Source organism: Drosophila hydei, unplaced genomic scaffold, assembly GCF_003285905.1.
Source record: "Drosophila hydei strain 15085-1641.00,03,60 unplaced genomic scaffold, DhydRS2 tig00000361-arrow-arrow-pilon, whole genome shotgun sequence".
In the NCBI taxonomy this organism is placed as follows: Eukaryota; Metazoa; Arthropoda; class Insecta; order Diptera; family Drosophilidae; genus Drosophila; species Drosophila hydei.
The window spans coordinates 767,501-782,915 of record NW_022045717.1 but is presented as its reverse complement, the minus strand read 5'-3'; the positions used below and the strand labels follow the sequence as shown (position 1 = coordinate 782,915).

The 15,415-nt window shown below is 40.0% G+C and overlaps 2 protein-coding genes across 18 annotated transcripts in view; one reads left to right on the top strand and one right to left on the bottom strand.

The window, feature by feature from the left end:
* Positions 1–213: 213 nt before the first annotated feature.
* On the bottom strand, positions 214–10,330 carry LOC111604066 (28 kDa heat- and acid-stable phosphoprotein-like). Of its 3 annotated transcripts, none has more exons than XM_023321935.2 (2): positions 10,182–10,330; positions 214–1,192 (listed from the first exon to the last, which is right to left on the bottom strand). In XM_023321935.2, exon 2 carries the CDS (start codon positions 1,172–1,174, stop codon positions 503–505), a length of 672 nt encoding a protein of 223 aa, XP_023177703.1. In that variant the 5' UTR covers positions 1,175–1,192; positions 10,182–10,330; the 3' UTR covers positions 214–502. The 3 variants fall into 3 exon arrangements, with proteins under 3 accessions (XP_023177703.1, XP_023177701.1, XP_023177700.1); XM_023321933.2 differs by lacking the exon at positions 10,182–10,330 and adding an exon at positions 1,274–1,381; XM_023321932.2 differs by lacking the exon at positions 10,182–10,330 and adding an exon at positions 1,391–1,472 and having other exon boundaries at positions 216–1,192.
* Positions 1,594–15,415, top strand: part of LOC111604058 (homeotic protein female sterile) — a 26,710-nt gene continuing 12,888 nt past the window's right edge. Inside the window, exons 1-8 of one of the 15 annotated variants that reach the window (XM_030224138.1) lie at positions 1,594–1,638; positions 3,206–3,496; positions 7,729–7,929; positions 7,995–9,822; positions 11,093–12,605; positions 13,157–13,327; positions 14,715–14,834; positions 14,918–15,049. In XM_030224138.1, coding sequence (XP_030079998.1) covers positions 8,419–9,822; positions 11,093–12,605; positions 13,157–13,327; positions 14,715–14,834; positions 14,918–15,049 — 3,340 coding nt within the window. In that variant the 5' untranslated portion in view covers positions 1,594–1,638; positions 3,206–3,496; positions 7,729–7,929; positions 7,995–8,418. Of the gene's footprint in view, positions 1,797–2,141; positions 2,338–3,205; positions 3,497–7,728; positions 7,930–7,994; positions 9,823–11,092; positions 12,606–13,156; positions 13,328–14,714; positions 14,835–14,917; positions 15,111–15,415 lie in introns of those variants that run through there. The other 14 variants (XM_030224139.1, XM_030224142.1, XM_030224146.1 and 11 more) reach the window with 14 other exon arrangements.

The following is a 15,415-nucleotide window of genomic DNA, read 5'->3' as shown; positions in this document are numbered from 1 at the left end:
ATCCAAATTCAAATTAAAGATTAAAAGAATATTTAACAGCTGTTCGTTAGCTAAGAGTCCTTACTGTAGGCGAGCGCTTGCCGTATGCGTTTAATATATAAATATACATATATATACATATTAAGATGTATATATATATTTATTTATTCAATATAATTATCAATTACAAAAGTTAGTTTTAAAAAAAAATTGTAAAAAAAATGGGAATAAACAATTTAATAGAAAAATTCGATATCGGGCGCTGAGACTTAACTAAATGTTGGATACTTTTGTTATCGTTAAACTGGAGAAGAGAGAAAACCAAGCATTGAGAATATGACATCATAAGTTAGGTAGTGCAATTGCATTTTATATATGTAGATATTATTTGTTGCTGTTAAAATGTTTTTAGAAATTGTACAACAATTGTTTTTGAATGTTAGTTAATGCGAATTCGAACTATTTTTTGTTTTTGTTTTTGAATGCGATTGCCATAAACCCGCTGTCAAGTGGATCGTCTAGACTATTTGGAGAGCGGCTTTTTGGACAGATCGGCTACAGATTTCTTCTCAGCCTCCCGCTTGGCAGCCGCCTCCTCACGCTGCTGCCGGATGAGAGCCAGTCGGGCGAGATCAGCCTTCGCCTCGGTGGTCTTGCCAGCAGCATGGAGCTTCTCGTAGCGCTGTCGCGCCTTTTGCTTTTCAATCTGTTCACGCTCGCGACGTGAGAGCTCCGGCTTGTGTGATGAGGATGAGCCGCTGCCACTGACACCGCCAGCTGCACTGTTAGATCCATCATCGATCTTTATTTGCGAGAGCTTTTGAGTGGCCTTTTTGGTCACACGGTTGGGATTCTCGATTTCGATAAGTGCGGCCACGCCCTTCTTGGCGTCGCGCACTTCCGCCTCCGAATCATCATCGCTGTCATCATCATCCGATTCTTCATCGGAGGAGCTGCGCTGCTGCCGCTGCTGCTGCTGCTTTTGTCGCTGAACGGCCCTTGCTGGTTTCCGTGCTGCACCAGTTGATGCAGCCGGCTGTTTGGATGTACCGGCGCCTGCGGCTCCTTTCTGCTCCTCTTCATCATCGCTGCCAGTCGATTGTTCGCTTTCATCCTCTGACTCTTGTTGCAGTTCCTCGGGCGATGTGAAGTGGCGACTGCGGCCTTTGTGGTTAACGTATTTTCCTCGTGGCATGACGACCTGCGGCTGGTTCTGTAAATTGCATATGTAGTGGTATTTGCATTAGTATGTATGTGTGTGTGCGCACGCGTGTGGGTACCGCCGCTAGCCCACCTAACACAATAAATGGCGTCGTGCGTTGAGATGCTGCTTAACAATGCTATTGTTTGTTCGAATTTAAAAGTTTTTGCTTGTCTTACGAAGTTTCGTTATTAATTTACTGCTGCTTACCCTTTTCGCAAGGTATTGCTTTTATTTATCGTCTGTATTCAATGTGAACTTATCGCTTATCGACTTGCGACGCTAACAGCTGGTTGGCGATGGACAATTGAATGTTCGGTTACGTTGTTTAGCATCGATTAATTCTAATCTCTTATCGCATATATATCGATGAATCGAGCAAGGAAACTGAATCGATAGTACTCGCGTCGCTACGTGCTGAAATGAACACGAAAAAATGTGCTAGTCAATGCTAAAATGTAGATAATATATGTAAATGCTAAAAAATGGTACAAGCGGCGCAATCAAACGAAACCGAATGGATATTCAGCTGATAGTTGTCTTAAGCATTTGGGGCGCATTGGTGCTTAGACTGACAAAAGGCGCTTAACAACATAACCGATGCTATAAAAATATTGTGAGACAGCCATTTTGTTTCCTCGTTACGTTTGTTCATCGTGCATTTTTTCATGCGCGCTGCTCGTTGCTTTTGTACACACACACATATATATACACACTCACACATGTATATACATATATAGATATATATATATATATATATATAATTCGAAAATTCACCACCAACACCGACAGCAGCATTTGCTATTGCCACCACCAACGAACGCTGAGCGTACACAGACGCTTTCGACATGTCTCCCATGCACAGTGTCCGCTCTCGCGCTCTCTGTAGCTAATGCAGCGCTAATATGTCGGTTGCACTTGCACGCACGCCCGTCGGCATTAAATGTGAGCAGTACCGCTATATACCAGTTGATGTACGCGTGCGCTTGCCTTTCGCTGTGTATATGTGTATGTGTATTCGCGGTTTGAGTAATTTCGAAAAATTTTTGTATATTTGATGGCGACAACGACGGCTGCTTTACTCACAAGAAACGCGCGTATGTCGAAAATTGTAGCGCGTACGTATATCGGTGTGTAAAAATTGCTTTTAAATTGTGGTAAAAACTAGCTAAAATTATATAAATTTTACATCAAGTGCATATTAAAAATAGCACGTTATGATTTCAAATAATACTTTTTACAAATACAATGAATTTTGCGCAATGAAATAAATTTGAAAATGTGAGACTTCAATGGACATGACAATTTTTTCGTGTTACTTTTTTTTTTTTTTTTTTTTGGTGGTGGCAACGAACAGCGCAACCAGCCAACACTAGCAGCTATCTGTCGCTGAGCGTATGTGGTGTGTGCGTGTGTATGTGTGTGTAAATATATATGTGTATTTATATATATATATATATGTGTGCCGTAGCGTGTGTCTGTATTTAAGTGTGTGTACGTGCCTTTAGCAGTACTAGGCAGTGAATATTAACAAAATAAAATTAAGAAAAAAATACATAAATAAAACAACAAAAACACGAAAAAAAGAAAAGGAAAATGGCAAACATCCAACAAAATATTTTATCAAGCTACAAAATATTTGAAATAAAAAATAAATGAATATAAAAATATAATTTGATATATTTTTTATTATTATATTAATATATTACGTGTATGAACGTAATGTAGTCTTTCAACGTATGCATGTATGTATAAATATATGAGTGAGTGTGTATCGCGCTGTTTTGCCGCCGCCGCTGTTTAACGAAACGTAACGTAATAACGTACGTAGCTTCTCGTAGCTGCTACGTGTTCGAAACCGCCGCTGTCGTATTCGTCCCGTCATCAATTACGTACTCTACGTAGCCGATACGTCATGTGCGCATTTTTTTTTGTTGATATTCTCGCGCATCAACAATGTGTGGTGCCTTGTTACATATATATTAAAAAATATATATATATATTTTTATCTTTTTTTTTATATAGTTACACACTTAACAATTGTGTAGAAATTTAGAATTTGCGTGTTGTATTATTGTTACAAAAATCTATATATTTATATACATACAACAAAAATAATAATAATAATCAAGTCAAAGCTACAACAAATGAAAGCATATTGATAAGCTACACAACAACAATACGGATACAGCGACCACAACAACTTCAAAAAACACAATTTCGGATATCTCCACATAACAACAATCACAATTCATTCGAATTGTTTTGGATATTAACACAACAAACAACAAACAAAAACAATACAACAAAATAAATGTAAGTAAAGTAATCCAACTACAGATCGTCGAAAATAAAAAGGGGTCTGCCGTTCAAGCGTTGCACGTGGCTCATGCCCCACACAATGTGGCAATGCGATTGCGAATTTATCGATCTCTCGATTATCATTGTCTTGAGCTGTTGCTGTATATATAGTTCTCTGATGTATGGACATCTATTTCAACTAGGAGCCATTCTCGAAGATAAGCAACAAATACAGCTATAGCAACCCTTCTCATTTTAGCTTCAAAAGCCAGCTGCATTTTCTTTTTCTACCCCTATGTATTTTTTTGGACTTAACGGGGGTAACGGCGGGAATCAAGAAATATATTGATATTCGCACATAACTTACTAAATTTTTTGATTTTCCTTTAGATACAACTGTCCGTAAAAACTGAAATTTTGATCAAGAGTAGGTGAATTTCAATAGCTCTTATCTATATAATCCATTGTAAAAAATATGTAAACAACTAGCCGGCATTTCATGCATTTACTGTTAATTTGTCATTTCACCTCAGCATCTGATTTGTATCTTCGTATGTGTGTGTATCTGTGTCTGTGTGAGAGTTGCATTTTGGCGCGAAAATTTAAAATCTCAATTTAACTTAGCTCTTGGCTCATTTTGAATTATAATATGACTTTATATTAAAATGGGGTTTTCTTATAGCGCTGTGTTTTGAATCTAGGCGTGCGATGGGATAAGGTTGAGGAGTTGGGCAAAACGCAATTTCATTGATGGTTTTGCTGTCAACGTCGAAGGCGGCTGCAGTTGGGCAGGTTGTGGCAGCGGCACCGGCACGCTGCTGCTGCATGTAAACCGGCTTTAAATTCGTGCCACTATTAGCACGATTTATTAACCTAGAGGCAGGCAGTCAACATTCCACGCTCTTCGGCGCGACATTTGATTCGACACTTATACGTTCGTTCGTGACGTAGTCGCTTCGTATCGTTACGGTAGTCGGCACATACTTGCAGATACAGCAAATTATAGCGGCAGCAGGAGCAGCAACAACAATAGTTGCTGTTCTTTGCCGCCTGCTTTTTCACTTTCGAACTCTGGCATCAACAGCAGACAAGGAGAGAATCGCGCTTACTCACATACAGTGACCTATACAAACGTAAAACCCACTTTCTCTCTCTCGCTCTCTCTATTTTCGGTCGTTACTGGGCTTGTGTCTCGTGCCGCTGCCGCCATATTTGCATTTCGAATATATATTACGTAGTGCATTGTTGTCTCACTCTAACTCGTGTATTTGGCCCCAAGTGCTCAGTCACGACACTATGTTATGTATGTATGGGTGTTTGGATCACTTGTATTTTATTTATTTAAATAACATTTTTTGCGCGCAGTTCAAGTGCAACTGTAAAAAATGTAATAAATAACAATTAATGAATCTATACGTATTGTTTGATATTGAATGAAGCTTTTGTATGTACAAGACCTATTTATTTTTTATACCAAATTTTTGCACATAAGTGACGAAAATTGTTGACCTTTGTTGATAAACATATTTGCATCATTATATTTTCTTCTGAGCATGAAATCAATTAAATTAAAAGCTTAGTGTAAAGTTAAATTATCTGTTAGGAACCCGTAAATTGTCGAATTATTATTTTCTTTTGCTGGCCTCTCGCCTCTTGGGGCGCCAATAATGATAAAATGCATGCCATTGCTGTTCCAGTACTGCTTCTCTTCTTCTTTTAGCTCGACGTCATCGTGTTTGCCTTGAAAACATATTCACACACATACACACAAGAAAATACATTTATATGTATAAATAAATATATATATCGTGTGTTGTATGGCGCGCTCCGTTACATACACAAATGCAAACACGAAGCACAAAGAACGTGCGCTCGTGTGCCGATACGAAGTACAAGCCGAGAGCTACGTTCGCGCTACGCTGCTTTACTGCTGGTGTTGTTGCGTTCTACGTAAAATTTTGTTGAAAACTCAAAGTCGTCTACTGTACTACATAATTACAACAGCGCAGCGGACATCAGCACGTTTGCTGTCCGTGTACGCCTGTATATATGTTTGCGTGTGTGTGTGCGTTGTCAGTTAATGTTTTGTTTTGTTGTGAGAATGAGCAAGAGAGCGAAAAGCAAATGTGAGAGAGAGAGAGAGGGAGTAGAAGCTCACCCGTCTGCTGCTGCAATCGGCGTTGGCGTGTTTTTTTCCTTTTTTGTTTTCGAAATAAATAAAAATAATTGCGCGTTACAAAAATATTCAATTCGCGCTCCTTACAATCGTAATGACTACATCATTTGTTGATGTATTGTTGTTGCATTCGAACTTCATCTGATTTTAATTTCGCGTCATTGCATTTTTTTATATATATATAAATATATTTTAGCAGTCGGCAACAAACCGTAACCACAAATCTACAGTCAGCAGTCAAGAGTACGAAATACACATGCGAGACTCATGCATACAGTGGTTTAAATTGAATATTTTACGTGTTTAATTTATGTGTGTGCTATATATGTGTATGTATGTATGTATGTATTTAACAAAAATGAGTTTCAAAGTGAAAGCAAAATCAGAGATACATATTCGCCGGCCGGCATAAAAAGTATAAAGACAGTTTGTGCTTAGATAAGTGAATTTATATATATATATATATATATATATATATATATATATATATATATTTATATTTATATATATATATATATATATTTATATTTATATTTATGCAAATATTTGTGTATGATTTGCAAACTCGTAAATAATGTTGGCCCCATTGTTTACAATTTGGATGACATTTGTGCGAGCGCGAAACCACTGTGCAGCAACATTCTGTGCGAGAGAACAGCGCGTGGTGTGAAACTGATTATATGTGTGTATGTGCATGTTGTTTGTGGCAGCCGTCAAAGCTACAGTGAGCCCATTGGATTTTTTCCGCTCACCAATATCGTCTGAATTAATGGCGAGGGTGTTAAAACCAAAATTTGGTATGCCTTTTTATTTTCATGTATATATATATATATATATATATATATATATATATATATATATATATATATATATATATATATGCTTGTTATGTGCAACAACGACAAACAAAGAGACTTTATTATGCATGAATCATGTTGCCAGCTACTGCTGGAACGGAACATAACCAAGTTAGCGGTGTGGTGAATTTCTCCCATCAACACCTATATACAGCCGTATGTATTCTGCATATGTATGTGTTCACGTTCTTCGTAAATTATAATAAGGCTAACTAGACTGTATTTATTGTTCTTAAGGCAAAAATAATATTAGCTGTAGATGTATCTGAAACTATTGGTATTTTATTGTGCTGCTTAGCACCATTTTAAACTGAGACCTGTGTGCAAACGGGACAGCTCTATGTGAATATATCGTGTCCCATGTGTGTGTGTGACGCTCTTTCTCTTTCCCTCTGGTGCTCTCGCTCTCTGGCATTTTCGAATTTCGAAAGTTGTCTCGCCGCTCTTTTCGACTAGTGCTGTTTGCGCTGTTGCCGTGAGTGCCAAAACGGCGGCAAAGTAACTAACATACACACACGCAAAGCACACACACAGATACGAAAAACAAAAAGAAAAATAAAGGCCAAGCCAAGCAACAGCAGCAGAAGCGGCAGCAGCTGCAACCAACGTGTGAGATTCAAAAGAAAAATTGTCAAAGAGTAAAAAAGCAAATTCAAAACATTTTGTTTCTGTATTTATTTTATTTTGACTTTGCTTTTCAAGTGTTTGTTACATTTCGCATTTGCCGAACGCGGGAGAATCATCATCGTGTGTTGGTTGTGCTGCAATGTTGATGAGATGTGTGTATGCGTAAGCGTGTGCATTCGTGTTTGTATTTTGTTTATTTTAACTGTTTATCGTATGCCATTTTGTTGTTTATGTAACGAAAAATGAAATTTAGTTTTCGCGCCCTGCTTTACTGCGTATGTGTGGTATGTGGGTATGCGTGTGTGTCTGCACTATAAAATTCTTTCAACAAACATTTGAAGTGAAATATGTTTAAGCAGCCAAAACGTTTTAACAGAACCGGCCGGTCAACCGGCTGACATAAACAAAAAAAAATTGTTCACATTTATTCTTTAAATGCAGTTTTGCATTGGTGGGAGGAATTATTTTGATATTAGCATCGATTATCAATTTCTATCCGCAATATATCAATTCTAAATGTATTTTTGAGTTATTTCGTGAATATTTATATTCTAAATATATTTACCTATTACTTATTCTACTTGCAGTCTCGCTGATTGGTAGAGCGACAACCCGACCAATAAAAACAACTTAAAGTTATACAAAATAAATCAATATATTAACATCAACATTGAATCTGTAACTAAGAAGAATTGGCGACACAAAATGCCAACTGAACTGAATTCGCAGCAACAGCAACAGCAACATTAAACTGACATCTGGAGAAGCCGCGACACCGGCAAGTGGTGGTAAATATATATAAACAAATCAATATTGTTAGAAGCATTGAATTAATAGAATTTTCAATTCCTAGTTGATAACAATTTGCTGAGCATGCAACGGAAACAAAAGCCAACAGCAGCCGTCGAAGAAGCAGCAGAAGCCGCAGCAGCAATAGCCGTTGAAAGAATAAAGCATCAGACCTGCAGCAATTGCAGCAGGACAAGCAAAAGTAACAGTAGCAATAGCAGGAGGAGCAGGCGCAGCAATAGAAGAAACACCTGCATTCGTCGAGCAGTGTATCATCATTGGCTGCTTTGAGCAGCGGGGCGAACAAAAGAGGACGCGTGAGCAGGACGAGACGGCCCCGGGCGTGTGTGCTGCGGTTGTGGTGTGTGTGCGTCGGCCGTCTCAGTCAACAACTTGAGGAGCAACAAAAATAGCAGCATAATTCGCTGATTGATCTAATTAGTAACAACAAGAGACAAGCAACATTATAGAAAGATATATAAAGAACAATGTCATCCAACGAACCACCGCCACGTTATGAGCCCGCTGTGGAGCCCATCAATGGTATTGTACAGCCACCGGTTGTGCCGCCGCAGGAGCGACCGGGGCGGAATACAAATCAATTGCAATATTTGATTAAAACAGTGATGAAGGTCATTTGGAAGCATCATTTCTCTTGGCCCTTTCAACAGCCTGTCGATGCCAAGAAACTGAACCTGCCCGATTATCACAAGATAATCAAACAGCCAATGGACATGGGTACGATTAAGAAACGTTTGGAGAACAACTACTATTGGTCTGCGAAGGAGGCCATTCACGACTTCAATACAATGTTCACCAATTGTTATGTGTACAATAAGCCCGGCGAGGATGTTGTTGTGATGGCGCAAACTCTAGAGAAGGTCTTTTTGCAGAAGATCGAATCGATGCCCAAGGAAGAGCTCGAACTGGAGCCCGTCACAGCGAAGGGTGGCAAAAAGAAACAGCGTGCACCGACCACACCCAAAGCCTCCAACAGTAGTGCCAGCGGCTTGGCTGCCATTTCATCTGGCGGCGGTACCAGCGTTGGTAGTAGTAGTGCCGCCACAGCCTCTGCGACCAGTACACCAACAACAGCGGGTGGGAAAACAGCGCAATCCTCACAGCTGACACCAATGAGTGGTCTGCCACAGCCATCAGCAGCGGGTGTCTCAACGCCAACGTCAGCGGCGGCAACAGTAGCGGCCATTCAAGCAGCAGCTGTAGCGGCAGCAGCAGCAGCAAACGCCCGACCTGTCTCCGCCATGGGCGGCACGGTTTCATCAACGGCCGGAGGCGTTACACCGTCCATACCACCGATAAGCACAATGCCACCGCATACGGTTCCAGGGAGTACGAATACAACGACCACCGCAGCGATGGCAGCGGCAGCGGCTGCAGCAGCGGGGGCGGGGCCTGGTGCAACAAATGCAGCTGTGCTAAATGCGGCCATGGCCAGCCTATTAAATCCTGCGCAAAGCGGCGGTGGCAACAGTTATGGAGCTGCCGGCCAACAGACATCGCTCAACAACAGCTCCCTGCTCGATGGCAATGCGGCGGCAACAGCGGTCGCCCAAGCGCAAGCGGCAGCAGCGGCTGCTGTCGCTGCAGCTGCCTTAGATGGAGCTGGCGGTGTAACAATACCAACGGCTGCCGTTAATGCAGCCAATGCGGTGCAAGCATATGTGAATAGTACGGCGGGCGTCGGTGTCGGTGTTGTGGATGCTGTTATACCGCCACAGCAACCGGCCAAAATGAAGAAGGGCGTCAAGCGAAAGGCGGACACAACGACGCCGACGGCGAATGCCTTCGAATCGCCTTATGCCCAAATGGACTCCAAGGCGGCCAAAATAGCGACGCGGCGGGAATCGAATCGTCAGGTAATTGGCAAAAAGGTAAGAGGCAATTGACAGACGTTCAAAAGTTCATCAATTGTGTGTATGTGAAAAAGAGAGTGTGTGTATGGGTGTGTGTGTGTGCGTATGTGTGTATGTGTGATCTATGTGCTTAATATAAGAATACAAATGTTTATAACACGTATTAGCTGCAATCACACCTCTCACAAGCGGCAAAGATTAACCTATGTTGCAGTCGGGTACAGCCGACTGCCTAATGCTCGCTTACAGCGTAAGACAAATTATCAGTTCAGTATATACAGGCTAAAGATATGTTGCAAGTTTCATGTGTAAACGAGTAACGGCGATTATATAGTTATTTCAATTGATGTCTGCATAGCTCGATCTAGTTTAAATACCTGTATATCAGTTTATGTATATAAACAGCGGTAGGTTCCGATATGTGTGCCTCGTTGTCTTTGTATTTCGACTCTTTGCAAATGAACGTAAATTTCAATTTAAGATTTGATCAAAAGTCATAAGTGAAAATTTTCTGTGACTGAATTTAAAATTTGAAAAGCAAAAAGTTTTAGAGATTTTGAAAGAAATATCGAATCTAAACTTTTGCTAGTATTTAAGATAGGAGAATCGATAGTTTGAATTGATTGAGCAGAATTACTATTTGTGTTAAGTAATCTGGATTTTAGCTGTAGTTTATTTGTACCTCACACTTTATCTATGCACAACAAAAAACACAAGCACACACATACACACAAAAGTAAACTCTGATCCTATACACTAACACAATCTACCACACACACAACAATATATATACATATAGAAGAAATTTATCAACAGCTCATGTATTAAACGCTGCCTTTGCCTTTTACAATTATGATTTGAGATCATCGAAATGCGTATTAGAGCTGACGATCAATAAATATCGATATCGATCAATACAGAGAGCAAGTCCATTGATGATGATGTTAAGTTACAATCAGCTATCGATATTCTATGGTAGCCACTCCTTATCGATACTGCTTTTCGGCTCTAAATATGCTAATCCATAAAGTCTATATTATAAATATAATTATACTTATTTTGATGAATATATTTATAAATTTGTATATATCAACTGACAAATCGATAAACCATTTTTTGAATGCTCTAACCCATTGCCGCTTCTTGTTTTCTTCTTTTCTCTCCATTTTCTTTTTTTTTTTTTGATTCGTTCCAATCATCGTTATCTCGTTATTGTCATTGCACATACACCACTCACGAATCGACCAATCGAACTATCGAAATCGATCAATTTGAAAACCAACCAAAGGATCTTACATTCCAGGGCTCGGGCTATCCAATGTCACCATTGGGTGTCGCTGGTGTGCCTGGTCTGGTTGCCGGCGGCGCCATTGGCGGCGTTGCTGGTGCCAAATCGAAGGAGAAACTATCGGATGCACTTAAATCATGCAATGAGATACTCAAGGAGCTGTTCTCCAAAAAGCACTCCGGCTATGCCTGGCCCTTCTATAAACCCGTCGATGCTGAGCTATTGGGTCTGCACGACTATCACGATATCATCAAGAAGCCCATGGATCTGGGTACCGTTAAGCGTAAAATGGACAATCGCGAATATAAGAGCGCGCCGGAATTCGCGGCCGATGTGCGATTAATATTCACCAATTGCTACAAATACAATCCGCCAGATCATGATGTCGTTGCCATGGGTCGTAAGCTGCAGGATGTCTTCGAGATGCGATACGCGAATATACCCGATGAGCCCGTTGCGAATGCGGCGCATCATCATCATGGCTATACGAGCACGTCGAAGCATGATGCAAGTGATTCATCAAGTGAGGATTCCAGCGATACGGAAAACGAATCGAATTCGGATGAGGAGCGCAGTGCGAAGCTGAAAATGCTCGAATCGAAGCTGCTGGGCTTGCAGGAGGAGATACGTAAACTGGTCGAGGAAGCATCCGCCAAGAAGAAGGCCAAGAAAAAACTCAAAGAGAAGAAAAAGACCTTGGGTCAGGGCAGTGCCAGCGCCGCCGGTGGTGGCAGTGGTGCTGGCGGTGGCGGTGGCCATCATCAGCATGCAGCCAGCGCCAGTAATGCCAGCCACGGTGGCGTCTCATTGCCCACCAATGTGGCTGGACTTAATGCTGGCGGTGCAGCGAGCGCCAATTTGTCGGCGTTGCTCAGCAGTTCGCTGGTGGGTGCCGGCGGAGTGGGCGTGGCAGGCGGTGTACCCGGTGGGCCAACGCTGCAGCATGTCCACGACATCCTGGCGATGAGCCAGCTGACGGGCGGCGGTGCCGCTGGTGGAGCGGGCTATGCGGCCGGCGTCAATTCGGCAGGTGTGGCGGCTGGCGGTGGCAAGGCGGCGGCCGGTGCATTAGCGGGCGCATTGGCAGCTGGGGCGGCTGCTGGTGCCGGCGGTGCTGGCGGTGGCAGCAGTGGTGGCAGTAAAGGTGCTAAGGTCAAGGGACAGCGCGGCGCCAAAAGCGGCGCAGGCGTTGCTGCCGGCAATGCAGCGAGCGGTGCGGCTGCTGGTGCAGCCGGTGTTGGAGCGGGTAGCGCATCTGGTGGTGGTGGCAGCGGTGGCGGCGGCGGTGGCAGCGGCGCCACCAGCAATGCGAAACGCACCAAGGGTAGCAGCAATGCCAGCGCTGGAGCTGGCGCTGGAGCTGGTGGTGCCAGCGGCGGTGCCGGTGCTCGCGGAAGCAGCAAGAAGAAGCCCAGCCAGGTGATGAACTTCGATTCCGAGGAGGAGGATACCGCCAAGCCAATGTCCTACGATGAAAAGCGACAGCTTTCCCTTGACATTAACAAGTTGCCAGGTGAGACGAATGCATATACAAAATATATATCTTATATATGCGATCAAACATACTTAATCATGTGGGATAGAGCACATGAAAGTAGATTCCAAGTCCTGTAATCTTCTCAATTTGAGAATTTACTTATTGTATCTAACAGATCAGTGTAGAACAAGCCAAAAATTAGATGATTAAAGATTTGTTGATAGATAGATAAATTAAATAAGCAAGATTCCTGAGGATCAAGAACTCAAGGTTATTACTGATATGTTATCTAAAATTGATACACATGGAAATATGAGAAATAGTTTCTATTTATCTTGCAAATAGAATGTATAAAAATATATGAATCTGAAATATTTGATATATAGGTAAATAGGTAAAATGACCTAAAACTGAGCCTTTGAAGGACTGAAATATTATACCAAATGGGTTTTCGAATAAAGAAGAAACAGAGAGAGTGTGTTCCGTGATTAATAATGTGTTTGATCAATATATATTTATATGTATTATATTATTTATATTAAATTGAATATAATAATTTAAATGATATTTGTCTCATCTTGTGCTAGGCGACAAACTGGGACGTGTGGTACATATTATACAAAATCGTGAGCCATCGCTGCGCGACTCGAATCCGGATGAGATTGAGATCGATTTCGAGACGCTGAAGCCGTCGACGCTGCGCGAGCTAGAAAGCTATGTGGCGTCGTGTTTGCGCAAAAAAACACGTAAGCCATATTGTAAGTTTGTAACTAAACCGAGACCACAAACATCAACAACAACAACAACAAGAACAAGAACAATAGCAACAACAACAAGAACAACAACAGCAAGAACAACAACAAAAAACAACAACAATCAATGCTCTCAAATTTATAAAAAAGAAACCATAATTTATTGTATTTATAAAAAGAATATAATTCAAATTCATATTGTTGGATGTCGTGTTGCGTTTTGCTGTTTGTATTTGATATTTTTGTTTTGTCAAAATTGTTATATACATTTAATCTATATAGAGCTGTAAACGATGAAAAACTCGAAACAATTTTCCAAATTTAAGACAAAGAACAACAAACAAATATGCGCACAATTTATTGTATTTGTGCAAATTATTTTAGTGGTCACATGTTTAGTTAGCTAAACTCTCAAAAGAACAAAAAAAAAAAAAAAAAAAAAAAAAAAAAACAATATCCTGTAAACAACCATAAAGAAAACCTCATAGAAATATCCTAAGTTTCCAGCTTTTGTTTTCAATTAATTTTCTTAACGTTTTCCCCACTTTCCCTCATAACTTAAAAATTAATCAAGAAATCAGTTTTCTTCGGACTGCCGAAGATTAAATACCCTTGCAGATGTAAAGTTTAGCGAATACGCAATGAAGACAACAATTGAGTAATATAGTAGCACGATTGAGCGTATCTAGTTTGAATCTGGCATTATTCCGAGATTCATCAAATTATTGAACAACAGCAATAGAAACCTTAAGCATAAAAATGTCATGCTTTTTTCTTTTATATATTTATATATATAGATCAGATACATTTGTATCTTTCACTGTTTCAAGGAACATCTGCAAGGTTATTTCATGGAGCATCAACTGTGGAAATTTATGTTTAAAGTAGAGCAACATAATCTATCAAGCATTACAATAACACTGCATGCGCCTAGAACTCTTGCATTATCGTGTGTCTGTTGGATGACTAGATGGTGGATGGATTGATTGAGTGATTCATAAACTGATTGTTTCATATATATACACATATAGATAGATGGATAGATAAAATAAAGATAAGCTCTGCAGCATGCTTTAATTGTATTCAAATTTCAATTTCTATATTTCGATTGATTTTCAGTTGAGTTCTTAATGTTTATTTTATCTCTACTCATCTCTGTCTGCTATCTCTGTTCCCCTCTTTATCTATAAATATATATATGTATATGTATATGAATGTGTATATGTATATGTATATGTATATGTATATGTATATGTATATATATATATTTATATATTTATATATATATATATATCGCTTACTGTCTCACATCACTAACCGCATTGAGTCAGTGTTGAGCTGTCAAACTCTTGACACAATTACTAAAAACAAGCTCTCAATTTTCCTATTACAGATAAAAAGCCTTCCGGAAAGTCAAAGGACGAGCAAATGGCCGAAAAGAAACAAGAACTGGAGAAACGGTTACAGGACGTAACTGGCCAACTGGGAGCTAGCAAGAAAACAGCCAAGAAAGGTAGATATTCTAATATATATCTATTAACAAATAAGTAAAGTTTTCACTAAATTGCGTATTAATTTTCTACTTTCTTCTTGCAGACGAGACGACGTCGAGTAAAGTCGAGGCTGTGCAGCCAGCGAATCCTGTGTCCTCTAGTTCAAGTTCCAGCGATTCATCGTCCTCGAGTTCGAGTGATAGCAGTTCGAGTGACTCGAGCGACAGTGAAGCAGGTTAGGACGCGTTTTGTTTGTTTGTTTGTTTGTTTTTTTTTTTTTTTTCATATAAGACCCCCCAAAGTCTATATATATATATATATATATATATATATATATAAATATATATATATATATGTGAATGTGTATATATGTATAAATATATATTTATGTATATATATATTTATATGTATATATTTATATATATATGTATATAAATATATCTTAAATGAAATGTTATAAGATTGAAAAACAAAAACTAGAGGAAAGAAAAAGAAAAGCAACAACTCACAGAAGAAACACACACACACAGACACACAACAACAACAACATAATACACACACATCCACAAAACAATACAATGCACACACACACGCACACACG

What these genes read in the sequence shown, in the direction of transcription:
- LOC111604066 (XM_023321935.2), bottom strand. Translation starts at nt 1,174, where the DNA reads ATGCCACGAGGAAAATACGTTAACCACAAAGGCCGCAGTCGCCACTTC.